The sequence below is a fragment of the Aspergillus steynii genome (assembly GCF_002849105.1).
Source record: "Aspergillus steynii IBT 23096 chromosome Unknown P170scaffold_4, whole genome shotgun sequence".
NCBI lineage: Eukaryota > Fungi > Ascomycota > Eurotiomycetes > Eurotiales > Aspergillaceae > Aspergillus > Aspergillus steynii.
Genome location: NW_020194401.1, coordinates 1,766,144 through 1,782,723, shown reverse-complemented (window position 1 = coordinate 1,782,723; position 16,580 = coordinate 1,766,144). Strand labels below are relative to the sequence as shown.

The 16,580-nt window shown below is 50.8% G+C and overlaps 1 protein-coding gene across 1 annotated transcript; it reads left to right on the top strand.

Moving 5' to 3' along the window:
* The first annotated feature begins 315 nt into the window (after positions 1-315).
* Positions 316-4,157, top strand: P170DRAFT_177580 (DUF2461 domain-containing protein). Its single transcript, XM_024842646.1, has 10 exons — positions 316-879; positions 986-1,265; positions 1,342-1,457; positions 1,586-1,639; positions 1,746-1,765; positions 1,825-1,895; positions 2,144-2,346; positions 3,150-3,290; positions 3,582-3,746; positions 3,981-4,157. The coding sequence occupies exons 1-9, from the start codon at positions 658-660 to the stop codon at positions 3,669-3,671; spliced, it is 1,197 nt and encodes a 398-aa protein (XP_024704508.1). The 5' UTR covers positions 316-657; the 3' UTR covers positions 3,672-3,746; positions 3,981-4,157.
* Positions 4,158-16,580: the final 12,423 nt, after the last annotated feature.

The window sequence follows — 16,580 nt, the reverse complement described above, 5'->3', positions numbered from 1 at the left end:
AGGGGAGGGCTTTATTATAGGAGTCCAAAGAAACCCGATACTATCAAAGAGGAAGAGGATCCGATCTTCCCTCTTCGCTTCAGAAAGGAACTGGTCGGTGCAGAGACTGACGATTATTCTTTAGGTAGATGACCGACGCGAACCAAGAAAATTATTGTTTCGAACGAAGCGACACTCGAGACGACAAAGAACCAATAAAAATAAGCCCAACGATCCAGGGGAAAGCAGACCATCTGTCACTATACAAAGAGAAAAAAAGAAAGGCCCGCATCGATCGTGTGCCGCAAATCCTTCTCGAACACGACGTTCTTCTGCCGAGCGGACGCACTAAGTTTAGCGGTGCGGAAGCAAAGAACTCGCCCGCTTTTCCCACGCGAAAACGCCCCAGAAGTTACCAGCCTCCTGGTCGCTTCCCGGTCCCTTTGTCCGTTTGAAAGTCTATCAGGCCGCTAACGACCCGTAAGCCGGTCAAGGAGCTTTACCACCAAGCCACGCCAACGCCTCTTATATGACCTACGTTCTCCAACCTTTTCTTGCATACAGCCGGCGTAGCTCTCCGTATCTGCTCCAACCGCCTCTTAGCTATTTGAACCTTTAACCCCCTTTTCTGCTAGACTGCCAGAGGAGCACTTAAGGGTCTTCCAAGTCTCTTTTGCCATGCCTCGTCGATCGTCTCGGGCCGCTCCCGCGTCGGCGCCAGCTCCAGCGCCGGCTCCAAAAAGGCGCGCGTCTGAAAGACTATCCACATCCACGGACTCCAAAAATGATCCCAAAAGGCGAAAGTCCGAAGGCACCACCGGTCAAAATCTCGTGAAAACCACCACCAAAACGAGCAAATTTTTCCAGGAAGATGACCCGGAGGAGTCCGCGCCTAAGACCGTGAGTCTTTCTCTCCCCAAATTCCACCGGCTTACGCCCCCCACCCCTCGATTCGGAATGGGAAGCACCCGCAACTAACAAGGCGACGGTGTCGGCAACTCAACAGGGGAGTCGGAAGGCATTCAAGAGCGCAAAGAGCAGAAAAGGAGGCGCCAAATCGCAGGATGACTCGGGCGAAGAAAGCGCAGGCGACACGGTGCCGAAAGACAAGCAGCTGTGGCGAGAAGGCGTCACGACCGGCCTGGGGCCCGGGAAGGAAGTCTTCATCAAGAAGCCTAAGGCCAAGGATGCAGGAAACATTCCATATGAGGATCACACGTTGCATCCCAACACCCTCGAGTTTCTGGAGGGTTTATCGGAGAACAATGAGAGGAGCTGGCTCAAAGGTACCGACAAGCCGCGACCGCCATGGTGTCTTTTATTTGGCTTCAATTTATGGCTAACCATCAACCCTTTTGACAGCACATGATGCGGACTATCAGGCTGCAAGAAAGGATTGGGAAAGCTTCGTTGTATCTCTCTCAGAGAAAATCTCAGACGTCGATAGCACAATTCCCGAATTGCCAGCTAAGGACATGGTAAGTGCTATCAAATTCCAAGTGAATGAATGGAGAGCACGAGAAAAGAGACGAGCACACAAAAAAAGAAAAATAATGGTATGGACGGAAAAAGGAGGGATATTTATTGACAATCAAATGTGCTCTAGATATTTCGCATTCATAGGGACGTCAGGTTCACCAAAGATCCTACACCGTATAAGGTACGTACGTTCGAGATCCCCACGACTTGGTGGGAATCCCGTTGTACCCGTCCGATTCTAGCTATTGTGATATTGGATCGAATGAGCTGACCACGTCATCGAACAGCCTTACTTTTCTGCTGCTTGGTAGGTATAGGCCTGGCACTGAGCAATTGTAACTGTCAGCTAATTTGCTTTCTCGGAAGGTCTCGCACGGGTAAAAAAGGCCCTTATGCCTCTTACTATGTCCATTGCCAGCCCGGATCTTGCATCATCGGTATGTCGCTTCTCTTCAGAACAATGCGATTGTTTCTAGACCATGGAGTTCTAAGCGAGAACTTCATCGGAATTTGTCCCGTGCTACCACTGCGTCGTGCTTTCGACCCCTTTTCCACAAATCGACTGGTGTGCATGCCCGAGATTGGTCTAGAGCAGAAAGCAACGACCGTGGCGTCCACGCTCTCTATCCACCGATCTGTAATGATCAATAGACGGCATGCTAACGAGGGGTTGGGAATATTCTAGGCGCGGGATTGTGGCAACCAGATGCCGACCAATTGGCGCTTCTTCGAGAGGATATCGACCGCAATTCGCATGGGCTGAAGGCCGTGTTGAACGAGGCAAATATGCGCCGCGAAATCTTGAACGGGGTACCTGACGACGAAGAGAAAGCCGTGAAGGAGTTTCTCGATCAGAACAAAGAGACTGCTCTCAAGATCAAACCTAAGGTATGTGTCATTGCCCCATCGCCTGCATGCCGTATGCCTCGCGGCCATCGAGCATCGTTATCATCTCCATTTCCGTGCATTCCAATTTGGTTTCGGTTCCATGTGTTCGAGACGACTGTTTGAATTCTGCGAGGCCAAAAATGACGGCTTTCGACGGACGAGGGAGGCTGCCGGGCGCGTGCCATCGCCGTTGACAACGGATTATCTGCGTTAGCATCACGTTCAAGTCACCAAAGACCGAATTGTTTTCATTCTTTGGGTAAATATGAAGAGCAAAAGGGACCGAAACGACTCTCAGGTTGATGGAAACAGAGGGTTGGTGATGGCTTTGGCATGATGATGCCTGGACAACAGCCGGTCGTGGTGTTGTGGCCCAAGCTGTGGCTTGTGACCCTGCGATGATCAACCGCCATGGCTTTGAGCATCACCACTCCGCCGAAAGAATCCCATGGTCACTTAGAGCCATCGTCATTGATGGTCCTAGACGGGGATGCAGTCCGGAGGATGTCAACAAAGGCGCTCTTGATAGCAGCGGTGGTGCTGGAGCGCGGGTGGCTCCGACAGGTTACCCGTGTCTGGGTCTGGGTCGCACCCTTTTCGACCCAAGCCCAACCCCCTGGTATCTGGTTGTTCTGGGGCCCAGCTAGCACGGGAAGCCATGCCTGTCGTCCCACCGGGGGCTTTGGTCTCGAAGAGTTTTCGACACCGTCTCATCTGTTTCCATGGTTCAGTTGATGGGCTTTCCCCGGCGGACCACATCTCTCGTCCAATTACATTGCTGACAAGCCTTTTTGCCTGCCCAGGGATACGATGTGGACAACGAAAACATCAAATTGCTTCGCCTACGGAATTTCACCATTAGCAAGCCTCTTGCCGATGAGGACTTTAGAAGCCCCGACGCACAGGATAAAATCGCGGCGCTCATTGGTGTCATTGAACCTTTTGTAAGGCCCCCATCCTGCCCATCCTTGCTGTCCCGTCATTTGGCTTTCCCCCCTCCGCTTGTCCGCGCCTGCGTCTATTGGATCCTAGTGCCCGTATCAGTTACAAGGCCCTTTTTTCCCCTCTCATTCTTTCCCTTTCTGGCCACTCCAGCGGTGTGGCTTCGGGCACAACGATACCCACCGCTAAATCCATCCTCCTCAGAGGGTGGCAGGGGTGTCTCGGAAGGCGAGATGAGGGGGAACGCGATGAGGATGTGTTTCACTGACTAGACTTCAATTATCGCTCAACAGGTTACGTATCTCAACAGCGTCGTCATGCCCGATGCGGTGGATCCGGTCAACCACTCTGGATCCGAGTCTTCGGACGACTCTGCCAGCTAGAATCACTGGAATTTCCGCGATGTTGGGTGCTTAGTCCCCTCAATGGCGACCGTCTTGTTTTATCTCGCGGTGTAGGTGTGTCGAACTTTTTTTTTCTGTAGTGCTGCCACTGTTTTTGCTCGTCATGTTTCTGTTATCTTCCTCTGAAGGTGAGCTGTCTGTGTTCTTGTTAAACTATCCTCCGTGTATTATGAGTTGGGCATCACTTGGCTGTGTATGTTTCGCGTCTTTTTTGCGGCTTCGATGTGAATCCGTAACCATTTCCTACAAACTAAAAAAGATAACTTATGGGTCCTTGTTGGGTAATAGGCTCTCTCGATTTCCATCTCTTTGGACTCCAGAGGAATGTGCCGCCTCAAGGGACTGGCCTTTTCTGTTTCCAGTGGCTTGGGGCTTTCTGTAGTCATGACAGCAGACATCCTTCCCCCCTCTCTCTCTCACTCATTTTTTGCTTGAGCATGCTGAGCTAAGGACATCGATACCTAGCCCCGGGATTTCCGTTCCCCTTACCGCCATTTCTTGTCCCCCAATAATGGCAGTGATCGTGTCTCATTCCCGGACAACCTTGTCAGGTTTCCTGATCTCAGACCTTCACAATAGTGACGTGCATGTTATGGACTGCTGTCCGCGCGCCGCAGTCGGCCCGTCGGGCGTGCCGTTAGCTCCACGGCCGCTTGCCTATCCCTCCAGCAGAAAGAGATATCCACATCTGCACCTGGGCGAATTCGTCCATGGCCCATGAGGATCCTTACCCTCTTCTCTTTTCCCATTGAACGGGGAAAGTCCCTCTCCAGCCTGCATCCCTGCCCAAACAATTCCCCGATACATGAATTCCTGTCAGACGGGGTGGAGCAATGCAGAAAGAGGAGACGACAGAGAGAGGGGAAGGGAAAGAGGAGGGGGGACGGGGGGAGAAAAGAGAAGCCATCGTATCAATCACAATCCACAAACCATGCTGTCGTCGACATGGCCAGACTAGTGTCTCCCAGCCATCCAACCATCCATTCATCCTCGTCCTGTACCTTTCCTCCTGCTTCTTCACGGTGCTCCCTCCTGCCACCCAAAGCCCCTCCTCCCCCTCCCCTTCCCCCTCCCTCTTGGAAGCAGGGCAAACAAATCCCCAAGAGGAGAAAAGACCGGCAGATGGACCATTGGCAAACCGTAAACTCCGTAAAACACGGCCCCCTTCACCCCAAAATAAAAATACCAGAAACAAAAAAAAAAAAAAAAAAAAGAAAAAAGAAAGAAAAACGCACAGCCATCCCTCTCCGGCTAGAATCCATGCAAGCCATGAAACTCAGTCTTAGTCTTTTTCAGTCCTACTCAATGACCACCGATGATTTGACTTGGTAAGATCCTAGCGGAAACTCTTTTTCGCCTTTTGCTTTTTTTTCCCTTGCGAGCCCGAACTTGGTGGGTGGTTGTCCATGAACGGACGGACAATCACCGTTTTGTCTCTCCTGGCCCCGATCCCATTATTCAGAATCGAATCAGCAGTAGATGGGATGGGATGGGCCGATGCTTGCATCTCCATATTCCCTTAATTTAGTTCCGTATCTGTCATCTGTCGGAGTGTCAGTTTTCCCTTTCTGTCCTGTTTTACTTTGGATTAGTCTGAATTAGGAAGATGAGACGTCAGGTTTCGTTCGTTCGTTCGTTCGTTCGCTCATGGATTCAAACCTACCCGGGTAGGGAGGCAGTTAACTACCTTACCTACCTCTGCGTATGACCCGTGTGCTACACACGTATGTAAGCAGTATTTAGTTTACATAGAAAAGGTTAATTAAGAAGGTTGAAGAACGGATGAATGGACGAACTAGGTTTGAGTTATGGTTATGAAAGATGAAAGGAGAAAGAAAAACACCTTGGATCTCATGGTTTGATGGGTAACAAGGATATTACCTGTTATATTCCGGTTTTATTATATTATTGTATATACTATGGGTTTTGTATGTTCATTGTGATTATTCGGGATGGGATGCAAATCTGACTGATAAACTTACTAGTCAACTATACAATATATATACTGCCGAAGGCGTACTGGCAACAACTGCACAGTACCAAACCACTTAATATAAGAAATCATATCCGTAGATTTACATATGATAGATGAGTTCATAACATCGACCATCGATCAACTAATGATAAGATAATAAGATCAACACCGGTTGGTTGGCTCTTTCAACCCAACAAGAAACCACAGCGTATGACGATGAGATCACCAGGACGATCACATCACATCAGTACGCTGTACGCCAGTCCATACCTGGGAAAAAATAAAAAAAAAAATGAAGAAAATAAAAAAAAAAAAACGTCGCAGATCTCCCCGTAACTAGCCCAAGATAGGGTTCCAATAGTCACGCACATCGCAATTCCTCTCGATTCCCAGCCGTAACGGTATCCGGGCTAGTGGTCTAGTCTAAGGACTCGGGGATGAACTGCCGGGGAGGGCAGGGCGATATACTCTGGATCTAGTTGAATAATAATTCTCGTACTTTGTAGTATCCGCAATAAGTAGAGAATACATGGGTAGATAATAAATAGGTAATTAGTGACATTTCATACATCTAGCCCTCATACTCCACTCCACTTTCCGCACAAAGTGACATCGCGTTTATTTATTTGCTAATAAGCCGCATCTTCATGCGAGGAGAGAAAAGGTGACATGTACACCGCAGCAGGCAGGGATCGACGAGGGATGTTTCAGCGCCCTGATGATGAGATGAATGATGTGACCAGCCGCTAGGACACCGTACAGCACCAGGCTTTTGATTGTTTTGAAACCTACCTGGCCAGGCCAGGCCCAGCCCAACCCCCGCTCAATTGCCCCCCTTACAGATGGGGCAGGTGAGGCCATCGATCCATGATATCTGGAGGAATCCGCCCGACGAGATGCGGGGATGCAATTGATACGTCGATCGGGATGCGTCCGCCGTACAGTACGTTACGAGCACAAGAGGGCGAGCAAATCGGAGAAATCAAGGGGGACAATCAATCAATCACGAGGGAAAATGGCCGGGAAGGTTAGCATCGTTAAAGGATTCGAGTTCGGGGAGGTCTTGCGCGTGATGGTTTTCTCTCTCTCGCTCTCTTTCTGGTTTGTCCCCGAGGCAGAGAAAAGAAAGAAACCAAAAGAACCATCGTGATCACGGGCGGAAATTAAAGCCCATCTCGGCGGTCGATTCTCCCCGAATTTCTTTGTCCTTCTTCCCGTGTGAACGAGCCGAAGCGAGGGTCAATTAGAGTTGCTCAGGCCCCAAGTCCTCCAGTAATGATACCGTAAGTGTGGGGGGAGAGTTCGGACTGACAGGGAGAGAAAGAAAGACAGAAACCTGCAGCAAGGACGGGAGCCAGCCCATTCAACCCAACGGTTCGCCCTGCAAGCCTCATTTTCGTCCCGGATAGTTACCCAGGATCGCCGCAGACCTCTCGCGCTGTCTCTCCCTCGGTCGCCACTTACTTTCGTCTGAAGGAGGAGCCGAAACCACCGCCGCGAGTGATGGAACCCGTTCCTCCCCTTCGTTTCCCCTTAGCAAAGTCAGACATCCATTCACCATTTTCTCACCTCCGAGCCTAACCACTTCGATCGTCACGCGACGGGCGAACATGACGGCAGCAAGGTACATGTACAACCCGGGTACCTCGTACAGCATGTCACACTCATATGCTGGGTCATCACACGGTGGTTCCATGCACCACGTCAGGATCATGACTCGAAGGGGAAGAAACAAAGCCGGCGAGAGCTTTACCCCGGCGTGTAGTCGGTGCCGATTCTGCGCGAGGTGGGAACTCGACCGGTCTGAACAAGGAAGTCCGCAAGGTGATCTGGCAAATGTTTGTCTCTCGTTCCGCCACGTCAGTTGAGGATGATCGCGCTTGCGCGCACACACCTGTACCCGAGCGAGCCACAGACAGGAGAACGAGGTTGGTTTGGCTGAGTAGGTTAGCTCGGTCTGTTTGGCTCGGTTTTTTTTTTTTTTTTTTTTTTTTTTTCTAATCTCCCCTGGTCATTGCGGCCATAACGTGAGGGGAACGGAATTGCCAACCAACATCCAACATCCCCATCATCCAATCCGAAGGACAGCCGCCGATTAAACTATTGGAGCAGGGCGCGTAAGGCAGCCCTAAGCAAATGATAAAGTAAGGTAGAGATAGTCTTCCGAATGGCTTCGCGCTCATAGGCCGGGATGGCCTCACGTGACCGAACCGGTATGCGGGCGGATCGATGATCACAGGCAGCATGTTTCCTTTTTCTGTCTTCTCCATCCCGGTCAGCGCTACGCCGCTGGCTGCCAACCGCTGTGGCTTGGGTTAGCGACGGTGATAACGGGCTGGGGCGCCTTGCTTACTGTGGACGGAGAGGGACCCGGCCGGGCAACGCGCATACAAGAAGTGACGCACGTTGGCCCGGCGCCTCAGGTTGGGCTGCGGCCGGCACCGTGGACAATTCCCTCTGCGCCCCGAACCCTGCGCATAAAGTCCCATCACGGAAACCATGGAACGGGCGCGATCCCACCGGTCCAAAGGGCGGCGACTCGACGTTTGGCTGGCGAGTGGAGCACGGGATTCTGGAGACCCGGAGAGACGGAGCTGAGGAAGGGGAATGAAAAATAAAACAAATAAAATGGAAACGAAAATGAAAATAAAAAGACACACCCCGTCAGGAAAAAAGAACAAAAAAAAGAACCAGTCCACAATCACCTGCGTTGTGGGTTCTGGCGGCAACGGAAAGACGCGGACGGCAATGCATCGAGCCGATTAGTAGGATCGAAAAAAACGTGGCAAAGAAAGGGGGCGAGAAAAAAAAATAAAATCAATTAGAATAAAATCAAATCAAACAAAAGGGTAATCACAAGGAAAGCCTAAAAAAAAACCCAAGAAAGGACAAGAGCTGAGTGGTGTAATGTACCAATTGGTAATACCTGGTATTTACCGTTCGTCCCGTTTCTTACCGTACGGTCTCGAAAGATTCCTCCAGGATGCTAAGGTATGCTCGGCCGGTAACCAGCCCAGACCACCCCCTTCGCCTTAAGTCGTTCATGATATAAGTGAGGCTGGCTGTGATTGTCAATCCTGTGAGACGCCATATGTGAAAGCGCCAGAGTGCTTGCAGCAGGTATCCCGGCCTCTGCTGTATGTCGCACCGAGAGTCAGGGGGAGTTGTCTCGATTGTGTTGCTCCTACCATCGAGGATATCCCCTTGCGTGGATTGTAGCAGAAAGGAGGGGGCGCCCGTTGACGCAACTCAGCATTCCGAACGATCAACGTGACAGCTGAGGAGAAAGGGAAAAGAGGGGAAAGGGCATAAGCGTGGATGGTGAAGACAGCTTGGCATGAGGCTCCCCGGTCACGAGTGCGCAGCTGAGCGATGATCATGGGGATGGACGAGACAAGAATAAGCGAGACCACATATGAATAACGGCGAAAGGATGCGCTAGGGCGATGAGGCCGGCCACAGCAAGAGGCGAACAGGCCTCCGAGCCTGGTTGTCAGCAATCCTGGATAAGAAATTAGTATGATTGAGTCTTGACCGGTGGTCGATGGCATGCCACACTACGCTTCATGCATAAGATCGGCGGGAGTCGGGGCGGCCCGTCGTGGACATGTCCAGGAGACGATTAGCGAGCGAGGATGGGATTTGCGCTGGTTGCCCAAACATCCTTGACGTCCTGCACCTGCGTCCGAATCACAACTCTATCCCGGTCGGTGGCCCGTTTGCGACCGTGGATTTCCGAACTTATTTAGATTGCTGAGTGTGACCTTGGTCGGGTTGCGAATAGGAGGCCCTCGTTTTTCTTTCTTTCGCTCTCTTTCGCAGTCTTTGTGCACATCTCCCTTGGACATTTGAATCGGACCAATCGATTCTGATATGATCCCGTATTTCCCCCAGGGAACCGAGCGAGACGGGGAGCCACGTTAGGCAGGCTCGATCCGATATGTGAAACAAGGAAAGAAGATGGGATGGTTTTCTTGCCCCAAGACGAGCCGAGTCACACGATGTCAGTCATCCACCGTCGTCGTCCTATTACATGGTCGATACCAGGACGAACTACTGCAAAGCTACCTCTCTAACGGCGACCACCCCTCACGATATATGATGGTCCAGAGAAACGAGTCCGTCATGGAGGGTGGCGAACGGAGAAATAACATCTGTCTCGGCCTCTCTTTCGCAGACCCTTCTTTGACGAATGTGATTAGGTTGCAGGAAGCGCGAACTTGTTTCTCACCAGTGGGTGTTGGGATGATGGCTGTGACGGGCTGGCAGCAAATCGCCATTGCTTGCTGGCCCCTCGAAACTTCCACTAGGCCGAACCCATGAAGGACTAGAGTCTAGCTTCCATGTCATTCCCATGTGCCAGTGGATGTCTTGTCGGACGGAGTGACTGGATATTACGCACACGGCAGGGATCATAGCCAGGTTCGCATCCGCTTGATTGGCGGACATGTCAGCAGACCCCGCAAACGATTCCGGGTTCTTGGACTCTGGTCAATTACTTTCCGACAGACGTTGGCGGCCTCGCCCATCCCTTCTCATCGCTCTTCTGTTTTGCTCGAGACATTGGGCCAAGGTACGCTAATGCAACTTTCCTTGAATGTGCCCCGATCGCACCGGGTGCCGTCCCAGGGCTGTAGCATCGGGAAACCTAGAGCCCTCCAATGAGGGAGTCCCTCGTTCCTTTTACTTTTTTTTTTTTTCTTTCGTCCCGAGCAACCAAAGGGGGAACAAAAGAAAAGAAACAAAAAAAAAAACCAAAGAAAAGAAAAGAAAGCTGTCCTTCATCGTTCACATACAGCGTATTCAAGGTGGCTGAGCGTTATTCGGCTGCGGAGTCCGTGTTTTGGTGGTCCGTGTTAGTTTGGCCTGATGCCTAAAGTTCTAACAGGACGTTTCCGATATACTAAATAATATTGGAATAGCGACCTGATTACAGTACAAGGATGAGGCGCCTGGCATCCTTTGGTCACACTGGTAAAACCGCGTCGACCAGGGAGCTCGGACCATTACGGGGTGTACGCTACGCTGTACGAGGGGAAAAGACAGCAGCACTGCGTCTCCGTACGGGGTGGTATCGATCTACCGAGGGATATCCCGAGCATCAAAGCACCACAGCATCCAATGCAAAAGGAAAGATCTGGTTTCGTCCGGGTTCAGCTGAAGCGTCCCCCACCATGACGATAAGCGTCCTTTGCTAGGACCGGTTGGGAATTTGGGCTGCTCACCGCCTGATTCCCAGCCTGCCACCCCCAATGGCCCTCGGGGCCTAAGGATGACTCGCACCCACTCAGAACCCACCGAATTAGCAACTCCTCCATCGCCACTTTAATTCGAAAGCGTAGGTGTGGATGGCCCCAGGAGCTGACCTTTTCATACCTTCCACATCCAGCACTGCTCGTCTTCCAGTTCCATGGAACAGTGGAAGGACGGGCCCCGCCGATCCAATGGCACCTCTCCCAACGGAGTGTTACGGCTCACCGCGGTGTACCATCGGAACCGAGCATCCACCGAACGAGGAAACCTGGTACAGGAGTCACAGCCTACCTCACCGTTCTTGAAACCTGAACCGGCCCCATGGATGTACAGCAATGGCACCAATTAACTGCCGTGCGACTACGGTTCGGAGCGCTCCTTTCCCTGCTGGACCTAACCCGAGTTGAGGATCCGGATTTGCCATGCACTAATAGGAGGGCGCCGCGGCTGTCGCTTAACTTTCTGGACCTGACTTGCATCGTCATCCACTTTTCGTCCTAGGCGGGGGTGTTTTTTTTTTTTTTTTTTTTTTTTTTTTTGTTCTCTGCTTTTCTTCCGCGGACCTTGCCCAGGCAGTGGCATTCTCTACGGCGTACCGAGTATGTCTTCACGCATAGGATCCTCTCCCACCACTACCACCCTCCAAATACTATACTCGAGGGGGTCGTATTCCATTTTATAACCCTACCTAATGTAAGGGCGGAACGACCGGAAATTCAGCGTCAACCCGATCCGGATCGTCATCCACGAATCGCAACCGCATCTCCTCGATCCCGTGACGCTTATGATGACATAGCTCCCCGGTCTAACGACAAAATATGTGCATCCTTATCGCTGTAGCCTTCAAGCATACATAATAAGTCTGCCTCGGACGCTTCCGCGGTGCTGCAAAGGCTTTATTCGGCGTTCCCCTTTCTAAATTATTTTACTTCTCATAACTATGCACGAGAGAAACCGGATCAGAGTTCATGGACGCGTGATCGCTGACGATCGGTAATCGCGCCTCCGCGATAAAGCGTCAGTTCCACCCGCTCTTCCGGAAGCGTATTTCCTGCAAACCGCATTCCGATCGGGTTGTACGTGCCGATACGGATAGGTACTCCAAGAGTCCGGTTGCAGTACTTCTCCCCCTGCCAATCAAAAAATTGGCAAAAATGAGCATAAACCCCCGAATATGGGTACCGTAGCCTTCAAAAAGTCCCAGCTTCGTAAGTAACATTCCAGCCATTAAAACAAGGCACATTCTGCAGACGATCGGGATGATCTGGCATCTTGATCTGAGCAAGAACGGCGTACTTTAGACACGTATGTATGCATGCTATCCCTTTGCGACGGTATTTGGAATAACGCCTACGCATACTTTAGTACATACATACATATTATGGACCGCCACTCAAACCCCGATCGTGTCGTTATTTGAAGTTTCGGGATTCAACTCACGGAATGGGCGATGCGGCGCCGGAGACGAGACTAGCCCGGAGACGAGAAACTAGAAGCATTCCTTTCCTCGGTGCCTTTGCCTCGGATTTGTGAGGAAGGGGAGCGAAAAAGGTACGGCGCAACATGCCGTCGGCCGCCCTTGCAGCCCTGGCTTACGGACTGGGCCGTTCGCTGCAGAACCCCCCGATTGCTCAGGACGCAAGGGGAGCAGCAGCATGATGTGCTCTGCAGGTATCACCGGGGAGAAAGTGAGAGGGGGATTGCAGGGGGAGGGGAAAGGGGGATGGAGGGTCGGTGGTGGTTGATCGAGACCAGAACAAGACAAAAGAAGACAGGAAGTACATAGATCTGAAGCACTACGCTATAATTTACATATTTTGCACGGGAAAAGGAACGGAGGGACGGGATAGGACAACGTGAGAATAAAGCAAACATTCCAAAGCGTTCGGTCGTCAATCAGGATAGGGCTGTTTGTCTTTGTTTATACTTACTTCGTCGCTTGGCCCTGACCTGACCAGACCAGACCACGCATCGGGGACCATCTGATTCTGACGCGACGGTTTCGGCGTCCAATACCCTATTTGATAAGCACCAGCACCTGTATGTATGTTTGATGGGAGCGGTTTGGTTTGGTCATAGCACGGGAGCCGCTGCATGCACGCGGGAGAGCTACTGCGTGACGCACCGCTCGTTGTACCGTACCTAGGGTGTACAAGCTAGGCACCGGGAACCTATGCTGTGGTGTCCCGTTCGTCAGAGATCAGGTGGTTGGAACCTGGCAGTAAACAAGTAAATAAAGTAAGGGTTGAGCAGAAAAGTCCTGGCATGCGACGACTTCTGCCCTATAGATAGCTAGGTAGGGCTGGGGGTTGTTTGTTGGCAGGCACGCCTGGGATTTTTATTTTTTACTCTGTGATGTTTCGTTTCTTCCCGCCACCTTTTGCTGGGTCATCGGATCAGGCACAGTCAACTACTATGTAAGGAGGTTTAGCAGCATCGAAAACAAACGCTAGAGGTGCTTCGTACGGAGTAGGTAGATAACCGACGCTCCGTGTGTGATTATGGAGCTAGTTACTGCGGAGTAGGTATTCTGTAGTAGAATTAAGGAACAATCTACTCCGTAAGCTGGAGAATTAATTTTATTTTATTTTTATTTTTATTTTTTTTTTTCGTGAAGAATACCCAGCCTGGATTAAAACGCCCCGATATTACGGAGTAGAAGGAGTGAGACAGACGGCGTAAAGAAAAAAAAAAAAGAAAATCAAAAAAGGCCACATGCGTTGCTCCCGAGGTGTGGTACACTAAGAACCGCATGTTCCATGGTTCAGATGGCCGCTCTGTACGGAGTATACGGGTGATGGAGCCAAAAAGCCCCCCCCCCCAGTAAATGACTAGCTTTGTCTGACCGGGACGACAAGAAGAATAATGAGAATAAAAATGATTGAAAAAGGCAAGAGGGGTTCTCAGGCGAAGGATTTCTCATTCCGTGTCCATTGGTCGAGTTAATTCTTTGGTACCCTTAATTCCTAGTGCGTGGCCTAGCAAGAGACACGAGACCGGTATATTCTAGAAACGGGTAGGACAAAGGACACGGAGTCAGAAAATTACGGAGTAGTGGGCACATAAATTGGGGGCTGGGTCGTTCAATCACCTACAATTCCCCACGATTAGTTAATGTGATTTTTTCCCTTCCCCTTGTGCCCGGTGCGCGCGCATGGAAGAAGGGGGGGCTGTCAGCCGGTAGTGTAACCCGGATGGATCAGTTCCCTTATCGACTGATGATGATGATAGATACGCGAGGGGGGATGGGATGGGATGGGATGGGATGGGATGGGGGCAGAAGAGATGATTAATCTTCTGCAGCTGCAACCAGTACATACATGCCTGCCTAGTCGAGGCAAAGTAGGGCTTTAATCACTGCTTTTTTGGCCATCGACGGCCCGTCAGCCCCTCTTCCTTCTTAGGACTCGGGCATTACCCGGGTGGACCCCCCAGGATGTAGGTCGCTTCTCCCCGAATTGAACCTTGGTTCACCACCATCGCACGGAGTACACACGGAGTTTCCAAGGAGGCTTGGGATTGGTATCGCGGCGTATCCTTTGGTATCCAATCATGGGGGGATTTAGCGATGCTGCCGCGTCTTTTGTTTATTTATTATTTTTTCTCTTTTAATTAATTCATTGATTCTCTCGCGCTCGCTCTCTCTCCACCTCTTTCACCGAGGCTTAGACGTGTAGAAGTAACAACAGATTTGCAGGATTGAGGTGATCCATGCATCCTGTTCAACCGAATCACACGGGATATGTAGGGGCGACTCGAATAGGTAGTAGGTTGGCAGGTTGGATGGTACATCAGAGTACCGCTCCAGGTTGCCAGTGACCTGCAGCTGTATCAGCGGTTCGTACGCATATTAAAATTCATATTATAGTTGGCAGGAATTATTCTTGCCCGCACGGAGCTATTCTTGAAAGTCCGTCTAAATCCTCCCTAGTCATGCAGGTGCTATCTAGGTACCAGGCCAAAGCACCGTCTATCGGTCTAGGAGCTGAAACCGGGTTAGTTGGGTTAGTCGATGCCGTTCAGCCATGGTCAGATGAGACATTCTGTTGCCTTGGCCTTTGCTGGTTTATTTTTTTTATTTTCTGTTCTTTAAACCATTTGGTCGATGAATTTTCTCTGCGATGATTCAATGCTAAGGTCAGTTTACTTTGCATATACCCCAGTGGGTGGTATGTGTTAGTAATATCGGTGCGCATTGATGTGAATTACTCGTATTGTGACTTGGTACATATCTTACCGAGCAATACTGCGTTATTGAAGTCATTCTTCGGCGGGAGAAGAGCCTGCGGAAAGTGTTCAGTGTTCAGCAGCCGAGGACTGCGGTGAGAATAAAAGAAACGAAGGTCCCCCGTCAGCAGCGACCGAGGAGAGTACCTAAGGTAGGGACGCAAAGAATAATACGTCCAGTCCGTAGTCCGTACCTCCCGAGCGCTAAGGAAACCAACTGGAGACGGAAGGAGTTGGAGCGGTCGGTGGAGTTCCGTCACGGCGCCTTTACCCGTCCCGGCGTCCCCTCCCCTCCGTCATCAGTCGTCACTTGCGCCTTTTCGCAAACTTACGCCCCTCTTCGGGCTCTAGACTCGACAGTAGTCGCTGCTCGAGCGGTCGCCGGGGCCTGCCAAACGCCCAACCCGAGGCCCTCTCGGCGATTCAGGTGATCCCCATGGAACCATGAATGCTTTAGCTGCGTCTTACTCTAGCCCATCCATATCTATGGGCCGTTAGCGCGTCCCCACTCCGTCTGCGGACCGTTCTTCTACTCCGTATAGTTAAGTTTCTTTCCATGACCGCCTTTTTTCTCTCTTGTTCTAGTTGCCCTCCACTGGGCCATCTCCCCTCCTCGTCTTGCCCTCCGTCCCTGCTAGACCGCTGCCGATAATCCACTCTGTTCGCTCCCTTCTGCCCGACAATCGCCTGTCGATGAAATCTGGGACCAATCCCCTTACTATTTTCGGTCGAGAAATTAATCGCCCGCGTGGTTGATTTCCCTCCTACCCCGTCGTAAACCAATGGTCTTTCGTTCTGCCTGAATAGCATACTGGTTCCCGTACCTAGAATTAATTAACAGTTATTGGACTCCGTAATCATTTTTTTTTTTTCTTTTTTGGCTGTCTGCTCGTTCTTAAATTCTACCCTTCCATTCGTCCTTTTCAGGGATAAAAAAGATAGAAAAAAAAAAGAAAAAGAAAAACCACCACTCATCCATGGAACGCAGCTTCCACCAGTACCCAGTTTGACCCAGTTGACCCAAAGAATTGCCATCCCTTGAGATCTCCATCTGCGAATCTGCCCTTCCCGCCTTTCCGCTTTCCGCCAACCGGGGGCACTCGCCCTGCGTCTCGTGTCTTCTGGTCCTCTGGATGCGCTTGACCCAACCGTTTTTTTTTTTTTTTTTTTTTTTTTTTTTTTTTTTTGCCTCTCGGACGGACCGGCGAGTCGGCGACCCATACCAACTAACCGTCGTTTGGAATCTCTTCGCATGGTTGATTTCATTCGGCATATGGGGGGTTTGACAATTGAAACTAGGTAGGAAGCAGGTTGCAAGGAGCGGAGAGAGCGGTTCTTAGGTTGTTGAAAGTGCGCAGGAAGGGCGATTTTTTTTTTCTATTTTTTTTTTCTCGCGAAGATAGGGAGAAAATTAACAGTAAGGTAGTGACCAA